The sequence below is a fragment of the Brassica rapa genome, chromosome A06 (assembly GCF_000309985.2).
Source record: "Brassica rapa cultivar Chiifu-401-42 chromosome A06, CAAS_Brap_v3.01, whole genome shotgun sequence".
Classification (NCBI taxonomy): Eukaryota; Viridiplantae; Streptophyta; class Magnoliopsida; order Brassicales; family Brassicaceae; genus Brassica; species Brassica rapa.
This window is the reverse complement of record NC_024800.2, coordinates 4147104-4167248: the sequence shown is the minus strand read 5'-3', so window position 1 is coordinate 4167248 and position 20145 is coordinate 4147104. Positions and strand designations below refer to the sequence as shown.

The 20145-nt window shown below is 38.9% G+C and overlaps 4 protein-coding genes and 1 non-coding gene across 6 annotated transcripts; 2 read left to right on the top strand and 3 right to left on the bottom strand.

Moving 5' to 3' along the window:
• Window positions 1–1651: 1651 nt before the first annotated feature.
• Window positions 1652–1758, bottom strand: LOC117126393. Its single transcript, XR_004448960.1, has one exon. It is a non-coding gene; the product is annotated as a small nucleolar RNA R71 (small nucleolar RNA).
• Window positions 1759–8906: 7148 nt separating this feature from the next.
• Window positions 8907–11532, top strand: LOC103871846 (polygalacturonase At1g48100). Its single transcript, XM_009150159.3, has 6 exons — window positions 8907–9317; window positions 9705–9836; window positions 9916–10137; window positions 10336–10380; window positions 10468–10675; window positions 10828–11532. Exons 1-6 carry the CDS (start codon window positions 8907–8909, stop codon window positions 11409–11411), a joined length of 1602 nt encoding a protein of 533 aa, XP_009148407.1. The 3' UTR covers window positions 11412–11532.
• Window positions 11533–11864: 332 nt separating this feature from the next.
• On the top strand, window positions 11865–15737 carry LOC103871845 (putative proline-rich receptor-like protein kinase PERK11). The gene is made up of 8 exons (XM_009150157.3): window positions 11865–13563; window positions 13830–14273; window positions 14391–14477; window positions 14608–14678; window positions 14787–14863; window positions 14957–15104; window positions 15188–15349; window positions 15451–15737. Exons 1-8 carry the CDS (start codon window positions 12657–12659, stop codon window positions 15685–15687), a joined length of 2133 nt encoding a protein of 710 aa, XP_009148405.1. The 5' UTR covers window positions 11865–12656; the 3' UTR covers window positions 15688–15737.
• Window positions 15738–15749: 12 nt separating this feature from the next.
• Window positions 15750–18324, bottom strand: LOC103871844 (transcription factor bHLH90). 2 transcript variants are annotated; one of them, XM_009150155.3, is made up of 8 exons: window positions 17898–18324; window positions 17382–17576; window positions 17228–17297; window positions 17057–17125; window positions 16664–16945; window positions 16367–16564; window positions 16111–16290; window positions 15750–16027 (listed from the first exon to the last, which is right to left on the bottom strand). In XM_009150155.3, exons 1-8 carry the CDS (start codon window positions 18002–18004, stop codon window positions 15920–15922), a joined length of 1209 nt encoding a protein of 402 aa, XP_009148403.1. In that variant the 5' UTR covers window positions 18005–18324; the 3' UTR covers window positions 15750–15919. The 2 variants fall into 2 exon arrangements, with proteins under 2 accessions (XP_009148403.1, XP_009148404.1); XM_009150156.3 differs by having other exon boundaries at window positions 17382–17573.
• Window positions 18325–18595: 271 nt separating this feature from the next.
• Window positions 18596–20060, bottom strand: LOC103871842 (AMSH-like ubiquitin thioesterase 2). The gene is made up of 7 exons (XM_009150154.3): window positions 19833–20060; window positions 19658–19747; window positions 19507–19569; window positions 19349–19423; window positions 19210–19272; window positions 19087–19139; window positions 18596–19011 (listed from the first exon to the last, which is right to left on the bottom strand). Exons 1-7 carry the CDS (start codon window positions 19986–19988, stop codon window positions 18837–18839), a joined length of 675 nt encoding a protein of 224 aa, XP_009148402.1. The 5' UTR covers window positions 19989–20060; the 3' UTR covers window positions 18596–18836.
• Between the last annotated feature and the right edge of the window lie 85 nt (window positions 20061–20145).

Genomic DNA, 20145 nt, shown 5'->3' with positions numbered 1-20145 from the left:
CCCTATTTTCTCTCCCAGCCGCCTGTGGCTTTGATATATCATATTTTCTGTTTCTCTTTATCATTCTACGCTGTTTTTGGGAGAAGAAACCAGACCTTAGAGTTGGAGACTTGTGATTTGATACTTTGTAAAGGGAGAAGGCTCCATCTCTCTCACCATAGAGAAGAACCCCTTGAACCCTTATTCTATTTTATCTACACATGTTTTATTCAGTCTCTGTCTCTGTGTTTTCTTGCTCCATGGCTGAGTAGTCAGCTTGCTTAGTCTAGGGTGTTAGGGTGTTAGATCCGTGAGCTTGACATAAATAAGTTATAAATCGATTGTCTTCATTCATTGTTGTTCTTAAGGCTTGCATCAAGTTAACCACTTAGTGCCTGATTCTAGGTTTAATCTATTCATCAAAAGTGTTATAGGTTGCTAGACATAACTTGAATGAGCATTGCATCCCTAATCAGCGAAAGTAGATATTAGGGTGTTTTGTGAACAGATCGGACTTGATCTTAATGTTTGTCATCGCATCTCAGTCCAAACGACAGTTTAGGTACTGAGATCGATTGACAAAAGGTGAAGCACCACGACAGTGGGCTGATCTATCTTAAGTGATCCGAGTTCTAGACTGGTCTTTAATAGAACTTGAATAATTGTTTGGCTCACACATGTTTAACACCCGACCAAACCACCCTAGGCTAGCATTTTAATCATCTGAAATCTTTAATTACTCTTTTTACTTGCTTGTTACGAAATCAACTTTAAAACCCCCATATTGTTTTAGCTTGATATTGATCCCATAAAGATAAAGTGTAATAGTTGGTCTCTGTGGATTCGATCCTAAAGTGCTACATCGACATACCATTCGATTGTGGTAGTGTGCACATTAGGTTATTTGGTGTGCGTATACACGTAATATCAAATTGGCGCCGTTGCCGGGGACCATCTTTTTACCTTTATTTTTCGGTTATTTATTTAGTCTAAGACCTCTAACTTGCCTTAACCTTTTTGTTGCAGCTAATGTTCCAGGTGCATGACCAGTAGACATACTCGGAGAAACGCACAAGGAGAGTTAGCTACATTTACCAACCAGGAGCTAGCAAGGTTAGAAAGACCAAATCGTCAACAGCCAAGGCAAACTGACACCACTATGGGTGATCACGCCAATCAGGATGATCTCGCTGCGGCTATGGCACTCATGCAGCAGCAGATGCAACAAATGCAGCAGACCATCCAAGCTCAGCAGGATGCTGCTGAACAGGCTGCTCTCGCGCAGCAGGAACAACAGGCGCAGACTGTTCCAATCGGACAGAGAAACCTTCCGCGTAACATCCCTACTACGCGCTCTGCCATTGTTCCTCCACTCTGCACCAGGCAGGACTTCGAGATCAAGCCTGCTTTGATCGGTCTAGTACAGAGAAAGGTGTTCTCTGGTCTCTCTACAGAAATTCCAATGGAGCATATTGAGAGCTTCGAAAAAGTCTGCAGTTTCACTCGCGTGAATGGTGTTCCACCAGACTACATCACGTGCATGTTATTCCCATTCTCTCTTGATGGAAAAGCTGCACGGTGGTTGAACTCTCTCCCTACCGACTCTCTCACTTCATGGGAACAGGTCCGATCAGCGTTCCTCAGCCATTTCTACTCTAAGGCGAGAACAACTGCATTGAGGAACAAGATCACCTCCTTCAAACAGCTCACTGATGAGCCTTTCTGCGACGCATAGGAGCGCTTCAATGACTATCGCAGAGAATGTCCTCACCATGGATTTGATGATGATTATCTCCTGGACATTTTCTATGATGGAGTGGACTGGAAATACCAAGGTGCTCTAAACTCTGCGAGCAATGGAGATTTCATGACTCAAACCACTGCTGGAGCGTTTAAGCTGATTGAGAACATGGCTGCTAGCTCAGCTAATAAGAAAGAGGAGAGTGATTACTCCAAGAAAGGAAACAGTTCTGACGCCCAGAAAATAGATGAGCTGACTGCCAAGGTTGATCAACTACTGAAAAACAACCAAGGGCACGTCTTCAGCATGGAGCAAGCTACGGCTGAGCATATTCAGAACCAGAACAAGCGACAATCGCAGAGCAATCAGCAAGTTGTTCCAGCTAACGGGAACAGTCAACCAGATGAGCTGAAGGGTCTGGGTATGATGATGCAACAGCTGTTGCAGGGTCAGCAAGTTCAGGCCAAGGCGTTGAATCAGGTAACCACGGAAATAGACACCAGGATGGGCAACATGTTCACTGAGCTGAATAACAAGTATGACAATCTTGCGATCCATATAAGAAAGATCGATGTTCAGCTTGCTCAAACAGTTGAGAGTGTCAAGAGGCAACAAGAAATACTCCCTGGAAAAACTGATAAAAATCCTAGGACTGAGCACTGTAATGCAATAGAGCAGCCGTTCGCTGAGACTGCTCCAGGCACAGAAGAGAGAGCAGAGCAGTCTGCTAGCTCTGGAGTGACTGCTCCTAGCGAACCTGCTGAGACTCTACTATCTCGAGTCTATGTTCCCAAAGTACCCTATCCAATTCCACCTAGACAACTGATGGACCCCATTAGTGAAGAGCAGCTGATAGGTTTTAACAAGATGGTGAGAAGGCTTCCTAAAGAACTTGCATTTGAAGATGCTCTGCAGATTCGTCCATTGCTCCAGTTCTTTAAACATTGTAGAGAGACTCAAGAGGAGATCAAGGTCCTCTATATCAAAGCACTGTCTACACCAGCATTGAAGGTATTGCCTAAGGTTGATGATCCTGGAAAGTTTGTTTTCCCATGCTCCATCGCAGGAACAACCTTCAAGGATGCTCTGTGTGACTCTGGTTCTTGTGTGAATCTCGTCTCAAAGGCTATTGTAGACAATTTGGGTATTGCTGATGTTGAGCATTCTCAGCTGACCCTGACCTTTGCAAACTCTTCTAGAGCAGTCCCATATGGAACCATCCGCAGCCTTCATGTTCAAGTAGGGGAATGCATTGTTCCTGCTGAGTTTCAAGTTGTTGAGATGAATAAGGATCATGAGATGCCTTTGATATTTGGAAGGACATTCATGGCTACTGTTGGAGCAACCATCGATATGCCCAACAAGAAAGTCTGCTTCTCCAACATCAACAATAGAGTTTTCTACAAGGCTGTACCCACCAGATCTTCCTCATCACACGTCTCTCGCATCTCAGTGTTTGATGTAGAAAAGCTGAAAGTTGTTCCAGAGAAGGAGCATGGTGATAAGGGTGAGAGCAGGCTGTTCTCTGATGAAGATCCTAGCACTGATCCTACTAAATTCAGAGGGAATTCAAGGGTGAAACAGAAAGTCCAGAAGAAAAGGATCAAGGGAGATCCTACAATGACTTTGATACCTCTCAAGTGTGATGAGAACTCCATTGAGTATGAGGTAAAGTGCAAGGGGACCTCCAAACCGTTCTCTAAAGTCAGAGCCATTCTCACACATGAGCTGAAGGAGAAAGGGGAAGCTGCTGTGAAAGGGTTGTTGAGCAGAGTTCTGGAGCTGAACATGTCTAATTGTGGAGCTTGTTTTGGAACAAGCCTTCCTGCTCAACCCGACTGATCCCAGTCACCAAGTCAAGCTAGAGACTTAAACCAAGCGCTTGGTGGGAGGCAACCCACTGGTAAGTGTAAATATAACTTGGTTTTCTTTTTGTTTACTTATTTTTCGTTTTAGTTTATTGAGTTTCAGGTCAAAAAGCAAAAAAAAAAAAAAAATTCGAGATACTTCAAAAATTCTGGGTTGCAGAAACGGAACAACCTACCCCCTGAAAAGAACGGTTGTTCCAGGCGATCATCTGACGATAGCACACCCAGAATTTTCATGGAGCGCCTGCTCCACTCAGGTAAGTATCTCGACCCAAAAAAAAATATATATATATTTATTCTTGTTTTCTCCTTTTCTCTGATTTATTTTCACACCAGGGACGTTGTGAAGTAAGTCTGGGGGAGGGTTTTCGTCGTTTACTAACTCGTTTCTTTCTTTTGTTTTTCTTTTGGGTCAATTTGAGTCAGTTTTTATTGAGTCAGTCAAAACTTGGTGGGAATTTGGACCTTATTCTGTGTTGATCACTGACCACCTCGTGCTTTAGTTATCTTATTCAGTGACCTTAGCAGTGGCGAAAGACACACATGTGGACCTGGAACACCCTGACATATCTCACTTGATTCTCCAGAAGTTCTCAGCCGATCAGGTTACACTGGGTAGACATAACTCCACCTTACTTGAACCTAATCTTGACTGAAATTCTTCTTGTTATGGGCATTAGATCAGGGAAACGAGAACACACTCAGGACTTCTTATCATTTTCATCCATCTTGCTGATCCTGAGTGGCTAGCTCATCTTTAGCTAGTTCCACCCTGCACTTTAGCCTTTATTCCACCTTCATGCATTTGTTTTTCAGTGTCATATGTGCAGATATGTGCAAAAAGGTCGGAGAGGAAAGGATCAACGCAGTCTGCTACTCGTTACTGCTACAGAAATTCAGTAAGAAAGGAGAACAAGCAGATTAAGGGAGCAACCACTCTATAACCAATGAACTGCGCAAGAGCAGGGGTGGAGAACCAGAATGGTCGCGAAATCAGAACCACCAGTGGCACTCAGAACGATCATGTATTACCTCCTTCTTCGTCACATCACCATATCAGTATTCAAAAAAAAAAAAAAAAAAAAAAAAGAGATTAATGTGATGGAGAAGGGGAAGAAAGAAAAGAAACATGGAGCCACTAGAAAGGTCGAGCAAGAAGTTGGTACCAAGTATTGAAGAGTGTGTAGAGGAAAGTGGAAAGCAGAACAATCAGTTGCATGTTCCGTCATGAGAACAGTCGCACCAGATAGAGCAAAAACGAGTAGAGGCTGTGAACATCAATGGATCTATCCTCTCTTGCCATTTTGTGTGATATCCTGCATTCTTTTCAATGAAATGGTAGCCCCTAAACACTCTTAACTCCACCATTAAATAGCCTGTTCCACACCTAGACCGTCTACCCTGAATGATGCCTGTGATGAGAAGCTCACGCTACTCTTAAATGAATGTAGGGAGTTCTGTCTCGATAGTGTTGCTTTTTCAGGTTTGAGATGAAGAGTATGGAGCCGATTTTTGAACAGCAGTCAGTGGGGTTCCGGTAAGGGTGTGTTGTCCTAGTTTTACTGCTTGTATGGTTCAGAGATTCGTGGTTAAAGTATGGTTGCTGAGAATAGGAGAGTTCCCACACTTTCAAACCTTTCTCTCTGTTCTTGATACTTGACATTGTTTGAGGACAAACACGGATCTAAGTCTGGGGGAATTGATATATGGTGTTTTATACATCTTGTATATATGCTTTTAAATTGGTTTTCAAGTCTTTATCGAGTCTTCCTAGTCCTTTTGGAGTCATTACAGGTCTGGAGTTGCATTTGATGGGAGATGGATCAGCTGGAACAAAAGAGGCAGAAAACAATGCAATTTGGTGGTTTTCACGTAGAACAGTCTTGATGACTGTTCCGAGTGAGTGTTCCAGCGGCAGAGATTTTTTAGGAAACTACAATCATTACGGGATTTGCCCTAATTATCCATATTTTCTCTCCCAGCCGCCTGTGGCTTTGATATATCATATTTTCTGTTTCTCTTTATCATTCTACGCTGTTTTTGGGAGAAGAAACCAGACCTTAGAGTTGGAGACTTGTGATTTGATACTTTGTAAAGGGAGAAGGCTCCATCTCTCTCACCATAGAGAAGAACCCCTTGAACCCTTATTCTATTTTATCTACACATGTTTTATTCAGTCTCTGTCTCTGTGTTTTCTTGCTCCATGGCTGAGTAGTCAGCTTGCTTAGTCTAGGGTGTTAGGGTGTTAGATCCGTGAGCTTGACATAAATAAGTTATAAATCGATTGTCTTCATTCATTGTTGTTCTTAAGGCTTGCATCAAGTTAACCACTTAGTGCCTGATTCTAGGTTTAATCTATTCATCAAAAGTGTTATAGGTTGCTAGACATAACTTGAATGAGCATTGCATCCCTAATCAGCGAAAGTAGATATTAGGGTGTTTTGTGAACAGATCGGACTTGATCTTAATGTTTGTCATCGCATCTCAGTCCAAACGACAGTTTAGGTACTGAAATCGATTGACAAAAGGTGAAGCACCACGACAGTGGGCTGATCTATCTTAAGTGATCCGAGTTCTAGACTGGTCTTTAATAGAACTTGAATAATTGTTTGGCTCACACATGTTTAACACCCGACCAAACCACCCTAGGCTAGCATTTTAATCATCTGAAATCTTTAATTACTCTTTTTACTTGCTTGTTACGAAATCAACTTTAAAACCCCCATATTGTTTTAGCTTGATATTGATCCCATAAAGATAAAGTGTAATAGTTGGTCTCTGTGGATTCGATCCTAAAGTGCTACATCGACATACCATTCGATTGTGGTAGTGTGCACATTAGGTTATTTGGTGTGCGTATACACGTAATATCACCAATGTTTACAGAAAATAATCCATAACAATGTTAAAGGATTATGATTAAAACTTAAGAAAATTCCTTAGCCATTGTAATTTACGCTAAAAAAATAGTATACTGAAAGTTATCCGAATTTTGGCAAAAAAAAGGAAAGTTGTCCGACTATTTGTTTATTAACCATCAAGAGTAACGTTTCATCTCTTCTTCGTGTGATGATATTCTGTAACACTAAGTGTATTTTTCATGGGGCGGCTGATCTGGAGATCAGCCGATAGGGCATATCAAAAATGTGATTGATATTCTCGACACAAAAATCTCATTTTCTTGTTGTTTATTTGAATATCGAAGAATCAGAAATATTAGATAGCCAACAGCTTTTTGGCTTTCAAGAAGAGGACTGTCGAATCACATATATGTGTGTTCATCACATGATACTTAACTATTTGCAGATAGTAATCAGTATTTAACCATTAGCCTTTAATCATAACTCAGAAAACCATAATGGAAATAAACAATAGTCCCTTGTTCATTTTTGTTCTATTCCTTTAGGACAAAACAACTTCCATTTTTCCAGCTTACAACAGTTGAAGTGAGCCTTCTTTTGTATATATTCCTCAATTTTAATTTTTTGAAGGAGAAGAACTTGTGTAAAACTATGAGCGCACAAAGATTTTTCTGAATCCCAAAGACGGTTTATGCTTATCCGTACATGACTGCACAATTGCATGTATATATATTAATTATGTTCTTTAATTTTTTTTACAATTGGTTCTAATCATTTTTATCAACAATTAATGTCCTAAAGCCGTCTAAGACAAAATATGATTAAATTTTTGAAAACATTCAGAAAATAGTTCAATCACTGTACCGATCATCATAATTAAGGTAATAAAAAATAAAGGTAGTGAATAGTAACTAATTTATTTTAAAATTAAATATTTGTTAACAACAAATATATAAGTAAATAATTGATTTTCAAATAAGAAGAAACAAATTGTTCTTCCCCCATATTTAGAGCACTATCTTAATTCCAAACTTTTTATAACCAGTACAGTCTACCATTCGTTTTAGAGCACCTTTTTCTTGAATAATAAGTGAATTTAATGTAGATGTGTTAAAAAAAAGGTAAGAAAAACTAGAAACTAATAACTGGCGGATTTGTGAATACAAAAGCAATGCCCGTGAAGTTGGTGCATGTGAGTACTAAAAGAGATGTTATAATCAGTGTCCCATTGACAATATAGAGACCCACTCACGAGTCTCTTTCGTTTTATATATTCATATATACATGTAAATATATATATGTTTTATAAATTAACTCATTATTACAAACTAGACAGAAAATTCTCTACTTTTTTTTATCAAAAGAAAATTCTCTACTTTTAATTCTTCCCTTTTTCTTTCTTATGAATTTAGTTTTTAGATTTTTACTATCCACTTTGTTTTGGTAACGTTTTTGACTACCCACTTGGAATCCTTATTCAATATTCATTGCATTTAGTTTAATTTATTAACAATTTCTTTTACTAGATTTCAGATTTTCTAATATATCATTATTTAACTGGATTTTAAATCTGTTTTTCAAGAATTTCTATGTTCTTGGCCATAGTCTCAACTCTCTAGCATGGTGTTCTTGATAATGATTGAAATATATTACAAATCACATTCCTATGTATATTTTAAATAGTTATTTTTCTAAATGGCCTCTCAAATTTGGAGACCACAGTATATGTGAAATCATATGACAACATTATCGTGTTAATACGACAGATCCGACACATGCCTACGTTACATACACACATGCTTCAAGCCTTCAATGCTTGTATCGATCAAATGGTATATATAAAAAGATTAAGCAAGATCCTAAAACTGAATAGACACCACATTTTAAGTATCCATACTTTATGTTGTCCACAGACATGTGCTTGTATATATGTGATTATGTAAAGTCTTGGCCATCCATGTACGCAACCAAATTAGATGAGCTTTTGACCAACCAGTTATCTCTACGTGGCGGTTTTAGTTATACTAGCTTTTGGCATATTTCGACTCACAACTTCCAAAAAATTCACACAAAAAAAACTTCCAAAAAATTCACGAGTAATACTTTACATCACTGTTAATATCATCATTTATTTTACAAAAATCCAATTAAATCGAACTTTATGGTCTTATTATCACATATAGGTAGTAAGCTTAGACTTGTTCGTTTATTTAGTAGTTTTTAAAAATAAGTTTGTCACTCACAATATAGAAAATAAAGGACACTATTGATTAATTTTGGTTTAGTAGCTTAAATATAAAAATTCCGTTTTGAAAACCCGTGAGCCTCTCTAGTCTCCACATTCTTGGATTGCTTCCTTATTTAACTCCCCTCAAAAACGTTCTCTTTCTTTAAGTCTCGTACTCTCACCCACCACCAAACACTCTTGTTTAGACATAGAAACAAACCCACAAAAACATGATGATGAGAAAAGGTCTAAGGCTAAGAAGCATCACGATGGTGATGTTAATGGCGGTTTTGGTCTGGTCTGTAACCCTAGAGACCTGCATTGCTAGAAGAGGAAGACATTGGAGACATAACCACCGAAGCTCCTCTGACTTGTCTGATTCCTTGTCAAGCAAGAAACCGAAAAGCCATGGGAACAGTCATCACAACTCTCACAATAACAACAACAATCATCACCAGAAGTCTAAACCTAAACCGAAGCCAAAGCAGAAAACGCCGCCAAAAGCTGACGACAACAACTCTCCGGTGATCTCACCACCACCAAAAGTACAACCACCGTCTCTTCCGCCGCTAAAGGGATCTCAGGTCTTCAACGTGATGAATTTTGGAGCAAAGGGTGATGGCAAATGTGATGACACTAAGGTAAAAATAAACTAAATTTAATAAAATAGCTCATTAAATTATTATCCGTACAGTTTTCAACCCTAGTGCTAGTATTTGATTTAATTAGAGCATTTTAAATTTCGTTTTCATGAGAATTTTAGAAAGTTTAATTACAGTTGGGATATCATTGAAACAGAACACGAGACAGAGCTAAGAAAAAGGTTTCTCTGTCTGTAAAGTTACTTTAAAACTTCTTAATAATTTTTTGTATCTTAAATGTTAAATTGCCCCAAAAGAAAAAGACAAACGAATATAAAGTGACAACAGAAATAACAGATTACAGATGGGACCACAAATCACAAGCGTTAATCACCATTATTATACTGGTGATTAGGGTAAATTAAAAGCGTTTCATAATGTTTGCAGGCGTTTGAAGCGGCTTGGGCAGCGGCTTGCAAAGTAGAGGCATCCATGATGACTGTACCGCCTGAATACACTTTTCTTGTAGGTCCAATCTCATTCTCTGGTCCTTATTGTCAAGCTAACATTGTGTTCCAGGTGAGAGTTGATCTTTTAAATACAATAATTGTATCACTCTGGTTTAAAATATCTAAAACGTTTTAGTGTGTGGTTGCAGCTTGATGGTACTATTATAGCTCCAACGGATTCAAAATCATGGGGAAAAGGGTTAATGTGGTGGCTTGAATTCACAAAGCTGAAAGGAATTAAAGTACAAGGTAAAGGTGTGATTGATGGAAGAGGCTCTGGTTGGTGGCAACAAGATTACCCTTTCATTGATGGTGAAACTAAGCTCATCGTTCCCTTGAACAATTCTGTTCACCAAAACCCACCAATGCCAGTATGTTCATATACAAAAAAAAATTTAATTTTTTTTTCTTCATAATTTGAAGGCTTATGTCTATATAACATTAAAAAAATTTGAGTGCCAAGGCCAATATTTCATTAGACTGTGTCCAGCTCAGGCCTTGCTTCAGTAGTGTGTCATTTGTAGAATATTCATCCAAGATCAAACCCTTTTTATTTCACATTTGAACAGGAAAGAAGTGAGCTTGATTGGAAAATGCCAAGCATTAAACCAACGGTGAGAAAGAAAGAAACAAAAGAGTTTGGCACTATGAAAACTTTAAGCATTGATTTTTATACTAACTTGTGTTTCTGGTTTATATAGGCACTGCGATTCTATGGGAGTATTGGGGTGGAAGTGTCTGGTATAACTATCCAAAACAGTCCTCAGTGTCACCTCAAATTCGATAACTGCATCGACGTTGAGGTACATGACATGTCCGTTTCTTCACCTGGTGACAGTCCAAACACCGATGGGATTCACCTTCAGAACTCCAGAGATGTCCTCATTCACAGCACAACACTCGCTTGTGGTATGAATCTTGAATTCTTGAATCATAATTTCTTGAGTCTTGAATTCTTGAATAATATGAATGTTAGACTAATGGTGTATATTTGACAAAAAAAAAAAAAAAAAAAAAAAAAAAGACTAATGGTGTATCTACGTGTGTGTGTGTGTGTGCAGGAGATGATTGTATCTCCATCCAAACAGGTTGCTCGAATGTATTCGTACACAACGTGAACTGTGGACCAGGTCACGGTATCAGCATAGGTAGTCTCGGCAAAGACAGCACAAAAGCGTGTGTCTCGAACATAACAGTGAGAGATGTGGCGATGCACAACACGATGACAGGCGTCAGGATCAAGACATGGCAAGGAGGAGTAGGATCAGTGAAAGGGATACTCTTCTCAAACATTCAACTCAATGAGGTCCAGCTTCCTATAGTGATAGACCAATTCTACTGTGACCATAGCAAATGCAAGAACCAGACATCAGCAGTTGCAGTGGAAGGAGTGACTTACGAGAGGATCAAAGGCACTTATACCGTGAAACCGGTTCATTTCGCATGCAGCGATAACTTCCCTTGCGTGGATGTGCAGTTATCTGCAATAGAGCTTAAGCCGGTTCAAGAAAAGTATCATATGTCTGATCCGTTTTGCTGGCAGACATTTGGTGAGCTCAATACTCCTACTCTTCCTCCTATTGATTGTTTACAGATTGGGAAGCCTGCAAGAAACAGAGTTCAGTCTGATCACGATGTATGTTGATGGGTCTTGGAACTAGTGTGAAACATGTAGATGAATGTATATCTTGTCTAAAAGCCTACTACTACTAGTAATCTAGTACCACTGCTTCATACGAATTATAGTTTAGTTTTAAATTGATGTCTTTTTCTATACTTTTATTGCTACTTAAATGTCTCACTTTATTGATCAGAATCAAGTGGTGATAAACCATATTGAGACCAGGCAGAGTTGCAGAAAATATTCTGCAATGGTCCTGAGGTTGGATAGAAAGATAAAGTATATTATCTGTGGTTGTAAAATGGATGTGAAAAGACAAAATCTTTAGCAATATGAATATTTGTATACTGTGCTATTTAATCAGAAGCCTTAGCTGGTCCTGCTAGTTACTGTTTACCAACATTGTGTGTTTAATAGGGAATGCAAGTTAAAGTATTTGAACCACACAAACATAATATAGAAAACAACACATTAGCTAGAGACAACGGTAAAAAGCATGGAGTGATCTCCTCCATCCTTGACTGACACAACAACGATTCAAAACTATATCACTCATTAATACTAATTTGAAATTCAAACCTATAGTACTCAAATAATCTGAAGTTTATATGCATGGACGTTTCACTTTACCAGTTAATAAACTTCCACCATTATCAGATCAATGTTGTAACCCCATTTTGTGAACTATATGTTGCAAGAATTCACGGAAAGAGCTTAAAATAATACTTTAAGAAAGAATAATTTACGCGGCAACCCGACAATGAAGCTGGAGGGTGAATCTTCCAGATATTGGTACTTTTCTTTCCTACAATGATTTACTGTAAAAATAACAATAAAGTAAATTTTTAGCCTATTTTCTCAGTCATTTTTAGAATTCAATTCGTCGAGATTTAGGAGACTTTCTATTTTTACACCTAAAAAGAACACGACAGAGAAAAAAACCTCAAGGAAGAAAAACATCATCAACTAACAAAAACCTGAATCAATTTGATAGAAACTCTCTTCCTATCATCCTTGAGTCACAAGAAACCCTTTAGGCTTGGTTTTTTTTTTTTCATCTCTCTTTTCGCTAGTTTCCACCAATCTTGTTGTTTTCATGAGCACATTGTATCTGAAAATAAATTCTGGTATTTCTGTGGGATTTTAGCCGAATTAGATTGGATCTCAGAGTAAACAGAAGATCCTTTCTTGTTCTCTACGGAACCTCTTTAAGAGCAAATGCTAACATGTAAAAGAAAGAAAGAGAACAAGCAAAGGTGAATAAAACAAATGGACAAGGTCCAGGAACAAGCAGATTTTATCGGAAAGAAGATAGCTCCGTTTGTTACTTCACATCAACCAAACCTCCCAGGATTCACTGATCAGAAAATCCTCGGCGGTTCACAGACGACACAGCCTCCAGCGACCTCACCTCCTTCTCCACCATCCCCAAACAGTGGTGGCGGCGGCTCACAATCATCTCCTCCACCGGTAACGGTTTCTCCACCACCATCAAATCAACCTCCTATTACAACTCCGCCTCCAAAGCCTCCTTCTTCACCTCCACCCTCTATAACTCCACCTCCGTCACCTCCTCAGCCTCAAACTCCGCCTCAATCCACCCCTTCCGGAGATTCTCCTGTGGTGATTCCTTCTCCAAAGCCTCAACTTCCTCTTCCTGCTCTTCCTCCTCCAACCTTAGTTACTCAGCAACCAGAGGCCAAACCTAATGATAACGGCCAAGAACAACCCAACAACCCTACTTCTCCTCCATCTCCGCCTTTAAACCCTTTATCACCGCCGTCAGGTAGCCAAGGCTCTCCTCCATTTTCATCTCCATCTCCTCCGGTTATCTCGCTAAACCCTAATCTCCCAAGAAACCCTTCACAACCTCTGGACTCACCTCCCGCGGAAGGATCAAATCATGTGCCCTCGTCCTCTTCTGTCCCGTCTCCTCCTTCCCTCTCCGGCTCCGATGACAACTCTGGAGGTTCTAATAGACATAATGGTGGTAATGGACAACAAAACAATGAACCTAACTTCACTGAGAAGGCATTGATCGGCATTGGGGTCGCAGGTGTCTTGGTCATTATAATCATTGCTGTCATCTTCTTCTTTAGGAGGAAACAAAAGAAATCTTCTTCCCCTCGGTCTAACCAGCAGTATTTGCCACCGGCTAATGTCTCTGTTCATACAGGTAACAAGACCAAAACATGTGTAAATTTACTTTTGGTGTGGTTTTTGATTCTTGTCTTCTTTTATGTTCTAGATTCTTGTTTTTCTGTTCTGATATTTATCTGCCTCCTAGTATTGTTCTTGATCCTTAGCTCCATGTTCTTGATTCGTGAATTCTTTTTTTTTTATTCTTGAATTCTTATTCTTGTTTTTATTTGATTCTTGAATGTTGATTCATGTTTTTCATTGTGACTTTTGTTCTTGATCCTAACTTTGGTTTTGGCGCAGAGGGACTCATTCACTACAGGCAAAACCCTGGAAACGGGCCCGCCTCGGCGCAGAACTCATTACCGGATACAAACAACAGTTTAGGGAATCCAAAACCAGGTCGAGGAACCCCTGACTCTGCAGTAATAGGGACTTCAAAGATCCCTTTCACCTTTGAGGAGCTAAGCGAGATAACAGAAGGATTTTCCAAGAGATTTGTCATAGGAGAAGGTGGGTTCGGGTGCGTCTTCAAGGGTATTCTTAGCGAGGGAAAGCCAATCGCTATTAAACAGCTAAAGTCGATCAGCGCAGAAGGATATAGAGAGTTCAAAGCTGAAGTGGAGATCATAAGCAGAGTGCATCATAGGCACTTGGTGTCTCTTGTGGGTTATTGCATCTGTGAGCAACATAGGTTCCTTATATATGAGTTTGTCCCCAACAATACCCTGGACTACCATTTACATGGTACTTTGCAAAATCTCTTTGTTTAATTAGCTCTATATTTTATTGAATTAAGATCAGATTTGTGTTGGTATTTAGTTTTGTATTGCCTAAGTACAACCTTCTTTATATTGTTGTCAGGCAAAGACTTACCGGTTTTGGAATGGACTAGAAGAGTCAAAATTGCAATAGGCGCAGCCAAAGGACTTGCTTATCTACATGAAGATTGTAAGTACTCTCCATTACATTTTCCAATTTATTTTCTTCGTAGTGTGAATTCTTTTTTTTTTGGTAAAAATTTAAAAGATTAATTTGATTTAAATGTTTACCCTGATTTAACTTTGTATCAATTTAATAGGTCACCCGAAGATTATCCATAGGGACATTAAATCGTCAAACATTCTGCTGGATGATGAATTCGAAGCTCAGGCAAAGTCAATATCTCATTTAATTTTATTTTGTTGTTTTTGATAATGATGCAGTATTCGTATTACATGATTATGATTTTCGACCAAGCATTTGATTAGTTACGTACAGGTTGCAGATTTTGGACTCGCCAGACTGAACGATACTGCACAGTCCCACATATCGACACGTGTCATGGGGACATTTGGGTACAGTTTCAATTCACAACAAAAATATTATAATCATCGTGTACAAGATAAGTTTTAATGAAAGACGACGTTACGTTGCATGGATGCATGCAGGTATTTAGCGCCAGAATATGCATCAAGCGGGAAATTAACGGACAGATCAGACGTGTTTTCATTTGGAGTTGTGCTACTCGAACTCATCACCGGCCGCAAACCTGTTGACACCTCTCAACCTTTGGGTGAAGAAAGTCTCGTTGAATGGGTACTTTTCATGTCTTGATTTGATAAATTTGGATTTTAAAAATGGAAATAACGAAATATGAGGGGTTCGTTTGGCTTGGTCAGGCACGTCCGCGGCTAATCGAGGCCATTGAAAAAGGTGACATCAGCGAAGTAGTGGATCCACGGCTGGAAAAGCATTACATCGAAGAAGAAGTTTATAGGATGATCGAGACGGCAGCCTCTTGTGTTAGGCACTCAGCTTTAAAACGACCTCGTATGGTTCAGGTCAGAACTGATTATCATGTAGTCCTAATAAATATGTTATACTAGTTTTAAAAGAAAAGTGATGCAGAGAGTGACGCTCTCACTTTTACAAAAAAAAACAGGTTGTAAGAGCTCTGGACACAAGAGACAACTTGTCGGATCTGTCAAACGGAGTCAAAGTGGGTCAAAGTACGGTCTACAACTCTGGTCAATACAGTAATGAGATTCGTATGTTCAGAAGAGCGTCTGAAGATTCATCTGATCTCGGTACTAGTAACGGCTACTACACAAGCCAAGACTTCACGAGCCGTGAACTTGAGAGCCGAGGCTTCAACACAAGTCACCAAACAAACAACTAAATCAATTTAGCTGGAATGTTGTAACCTAAGCTGTGTTGTTTGGTTCTTTTGGGACGGACTCATTAGAAATTTTGTGGATGTCTTAATTTAAAGAACTCAAAATCCAACACTAAGATCGAGTTTATAGTTTCAAACATGTAAGTTAACACCAAAAAAAGCTTGTGAGAATCAGATCTCAGCTGTAACTTGTGGCTCAAGCAAACAAAACATTTGACCTTTTTTGTTTGGTTGCTTATGTACATTGTCTTAAGGACTCTACATTTGGGTTTTCTGAAGTTCTCATCATCATCTTGAGCAGCAAATCTCTCAGATTTTCAGGTGTAGTTCCGTCTTTGCTCGCCTATAAAAAAAATACAAACTTTGATCAGATGCAAACAATATCTTGCGACTTAAGTTAGGGGAAATGAGATGTAATTAAGTTACCTTGACATTGAGAACGGTCATGACTCTGAGATCGAGTCTAGTGAAATTGACGTCTATAATCTCAAGTCCACAAGAGTCTACTGCTTCTATCAACCTTTTGAATCCATCCTGTTTATTATGCTCCTGCGCAACCCGGATCAAGAAACCTCGCTCACCAGTCTCGTACACTTCAAGACTCACCTGAAAGAGAGACAAGAAATCAAAGGCGTTACATGGGATAAATAATCATGATCTTAAGCCTCAATACTCTTTATACCTCGTTGTTAACTATCTTGTTGAGTCTAGATGCAACTTTTTCAGTATGTGGATTAGCTATTGCAGATTCTTCCTCTGCAGCGATTCTTCTGCTTTCTATCTCGTTGAATCCTCTCAGCTCATCTTCAAGTTTCTGCTTCTCTACTAGAAGCTGATTGATGTAATCAACCGCATCACTAAGAGTTCCATTTTTGTTCATCTGAATAACATAAAGAAATGGATAACCAATCAAAAAGGGAGAGTGATCACAAGAAAGAGTTATATATCAAAAAACCTGAAATGAATTTTCAGGAAGAACCTTTGTAACGTTAGGGACAACGGCTCTTAAAGCATAGATTCTCTGATTAATCCTCTCTCTTCGTTTTCTCTCTGAATGAAGATTCTTAGATTTGAAGTTTTCCTTTGCCACCTTCTTATCGTCCATGGTGTTTTGCATCACGACATCCTCTTCCTTGTGCATTAACATAGATTCCTCTTCTTTAGAAATGATCCTGAATGGGAGTGTTTGCTCAGGGTATGGTTCAAAGAAGGTGTTGCAATGTGATATGATCAAATCAACCAGGCTTTCATCCACCGGTTTCTGCAACAGAACCAAAAGAAGAGAGGACACATTGTATGAATGAAGTTACCACCAAACAATGTGACTGAACCTTTATGCTAAAATGCTAACATATTCTTTTCTTTTTTTTACCATTATGAAGGAGAAAAGCTCAACTAGACCATCACGCACAGGGACAAGAACCCTTGTGCTAAATATATCCTGCCAAAAAAAAAGAAAGACACTGAGATCAGATTGTTCTTATGATCAAATCCAATAGTTTTAATAAAAGATATAAACAAGTAAAAAAAAGAGTCTTTTAACCTGTTTAGATCCAGGACCTGAATTAACCAACCATTTGGGAGATTTTGACATGACTACTTCTCCATGAATCCTGTAAAATTTGAAGGAGCTTCATGCCATTTTAAAGCTTATAAAAAATGTCTCGAGGTTTGTAAGGATGAAACATAACAAATACCCGGGATAGAGAGGCATGAAGAGAGGAAAACGAGAGAGAGCTTCACAAGCTAAGGTTCTGATGTGATGCTTGTTGTCTTCATCTCTGCAAATAGAGCTCATCTTTTGCGTCTCTTCTTCTTCCACATGTTCATGCTTAATGTTCTTATCAATATAACTACCACTGCAGCAGCATCCCACCCATTCAATAAACCTGCTGATTATAAACGGAATAATCAGAAACCACAGTAGGCCTAACCAGGAGAAGACAATTTAGACAAAGAAGACATGTAGTATAGAAATTTTAAGACAAAACACGAGCAATAAAAACTTAATAGTACTGTCAAACTTTAAAACACACAAATCACCATAGAATCTCAAAGGCAAGATGAGGCAAAAGACTAATAAAACAGAAATTAAAACACCAAGACCCATTAGTATGCATCAAAATTGAAGTTTGTTACTGAAACAAAACAAAACATGTACAGATTCAACATGAACAACAACAACGAACACCCAGAGTGCAAGAGTGAGGTACCGAGAAGGATCATCGCCGAGTTTCCAGATAACGCAAAAGTCCCACTCTCTAGAATCAACAAAAGGTCGAAGAAACTCCTTCACTCTTTCACCACCTCTCATCATCATCTCTCTAACTCAAAGAAAAACAAAGGAAAGCCAAACAAAAAGCCTGCAACTTTTGTGATCTCTTTTGTTCTTACTTACTTATAAACTGGGACAAGGAGAGAGAGAGAGGGAGGTGTTTGGCATATACACATAAGGTACTCTGTCAAAACAAATCAGAACACGAATATACGATCGTACAGGACAAAAGTATTAACCAACTTCGCTTTTTGAATTAAAACCCCAGAGAGAGAGACAAAAGAAGATGAGTTGAATCGTCGTCTGTACCAATCCATGACGTATACAACTGACATCCGTAGACAGAGAGAGAAAGAGGGTCTCTACTCTGACTGTACGGAGATACTTACCATGTGCTAAAAAAAACGGCCATAAAGGTTTTCTTCTCTGAAAGCAAACAAAAAGAAGAAAAAAGGACTACTGTATGGTTTTTTTTTGATAGCTACACTTAACAATAGAGAAAGGTTCAACTTTTTTTTTTTTTTTGTTTCTTTCACTTTGATAAACTCATCCTCTATACCCATTTACTTGCAAGCTTGATAGCTTTAATACTTTCAAAAAATGATCGGATCTTAAAAATTACAAGATGACTTTAATTGAAAGAGCAAAGATACAACCATTTATACAATAAAAAATTATTAACATTTTCTTAGCTTATTACAAGATGACTTTGTGTTCATATAACCTCAATAAAGACAGACTTTTTTGATTAAAAAAAATATACAGTTCCGGTTAAGTTTATGGTTATTTATTTGATATCTTTTTAGCTCTCACAGTGGATCAAGCTTGATCCTTTTTTTCACTGATATTGCCTGCCACTGAAGGGTTGTTGCTTACCTCAGCGCAGATCGAAAATCTCGAACCTAAGGTTGGAGTTCTTGTAGACGTTTGAGCATTGCTCATAAACCGGGTTTCCATCTTCCGGTTCTTTGTGTGGGTGGAATCCTGTCTCCGAGCAGCCTCTCAGTATCTCCATTCCTCCAGGGTCCGTTAGCTTAAATATCCCATAACTCCTGCAACAGAATCAGTATGAGAGTTCATAATTGACTCCACGGTAATGAAGTTAAGATGGATTTGGAAACACATACCTAGAGCTATCTGTTGGAGCCACGACAATTGCAAAAGCCTCTGGCACCATTACCTGAAAAGGACGTGATAGAAACTGAGAACTGAATTGTCTCAAACCCATAAAAGAAACAACACATAACAACCTGATACGAGTAATGGGTATGCAGATCGACTGATGACATGAAACAGCCCTGAGAAGGATGAGTCTGTAAAGCACGCATACACTCATTATAGCAAAGCCAAGACAAATCAAAACATTGAGGAGGGAGCAGAGATAAGTACATGAATCCACCCAACAGGATAAAGCTCTCTTTCGTTTTGTATAGAAAACACATCCACTTCATTCATGGCTTGACACTGCCCATTTTTATTAGTACTATAAGTTAAGCAACCATCGTCACGTCTAACACCACCACGAAATGATCGAGAAAGATACTCACAGAGTTCGCAGTTGATTCTTGCTTAGGTATTATCAGAGTGGTCACATAAAAAACTCCTCTTTCCTTAAATCATTTAATCATGCAATTAAAATAAGACTTTAATAAACTTATCAAAAACATCATATCATCAAGATTGAGAGACTAATCTTACGAGGAAGGCAGCGAGAGTTCCACAAGTCTCGAGGTCCTTCTCAGTGTTCTCTCTCGCTAGCTCAGTGAAATCCTCCATCAACCTCTCTGACTAAACCCACAACAATCCCATTATATCACATAAAAATCGTTCCTTTTCGTCAAAAAAAAAAAAGAAGAAGAAGAGAAAGTCTTACTATATGAACATCTCTTAGTATCTTGGATGGTTCAGACGATTCTCCGTGAACCTCATCCGGACCAGAGAACAGAACCCGAGAAACGTGAGTTGATTTACTACATGTCCCGCTCTCTACGAAAGAGAGCGAGGGAGATGGAAACGACAGCGTTACCATCGAAGCATCTGTGCTCTACTGGATGATGAGCTTGCTTTTAGTGAGTGGAAGATGATCAAACAAACCGTCGCATACCGGTTTTAATGAACCGGTTCGGATTAAAAAAAACCGGGGTCTAATTTTTTTAAAAGGACGTGACACGTGTTCAGGTCATGAA

Coding starts and splice junctions, on each gene's coding strand:
- LOC103871846 (XM_009150159.3), top strand. CDS start 8,907: ATGATGATGAGAAAAGGTCTAAGGCTAAGAAGCATCACGATGGTGATG. Junction 9,318..9,704: donor GCAAATGTGATGACACTAAG/GTAAAAATAAAC, acceptor TAATGTTTGCAG/GCGTTTGAAGCGGCTTGGGC. Junction 10,381..10,467: donor TGCCAAGCATTAAACCAACG/GTGAGAAAGAAA, acceptor TGGTTTATATAG/GCACTGCGATTCTATGGGAG.
- LOC103871842 (XM_009150154.3), bottom strand. CDS start 19,988: ATGGTAACGCTGTCGTTTCCATCTCCCTCGCTCTCTTTCGTAGAGAGC. Junction 19,748..19,832: donor TACTAAGAGATGTTCATATA/GTAAGACTTTCT, acceptor TTGTGGGTTTAG/TCAGAGAGGTTGATGGAGGA. Junction 19,570..19,657: donor GAACTCTCGCTGCCTTCCTC/GTAAGATTAGTC, acceptor AAATGATTTAAG/GAAAGAGGAGTTTTTTATGT.
- LOC103871844 (XM_009150155.3), bottom strand. CDS start 18,004: ATGATGATGAGAGGTGGTGAAAGAGTGAAGGAGTTTCTTCGACCTTTT. Junction 17,126..17,227: donor CAGGTCCTGGATCTAAACAG/GTTAAAAGACTC, acceptor TTTTTTTGGCAG/GATATATTTAGCACAAGGGT. Junction 16,291..16,366: donor ACAAGATAGTTAACAACGAG/GTATAAAGAGTA, acceptor TCTCTCTTTCAG/GTGAGTCTTGAAGTGTACGA.
- LOC103871845 (XM_009150157.3), top strand. CDS start 12,657: ATGGACAAGGTCCAGGAACAAGCAGATTTTATCGGAAAGAAGATAGCT. Junction 14,274..14,390: donor CCTGGACTACCATTTACATG/GTACTTTGCAAA, acceptor TATTGTTGTCAG/GCAAAGACTTACCGGTTTTG. Junction 15,105..15,187: donor AAGAAAGTCTCGTTGAATGG/GTACTTTTCATG, acceptor TGGCTTGGTCAG/GCACGTCCGCGGCTAATCGA.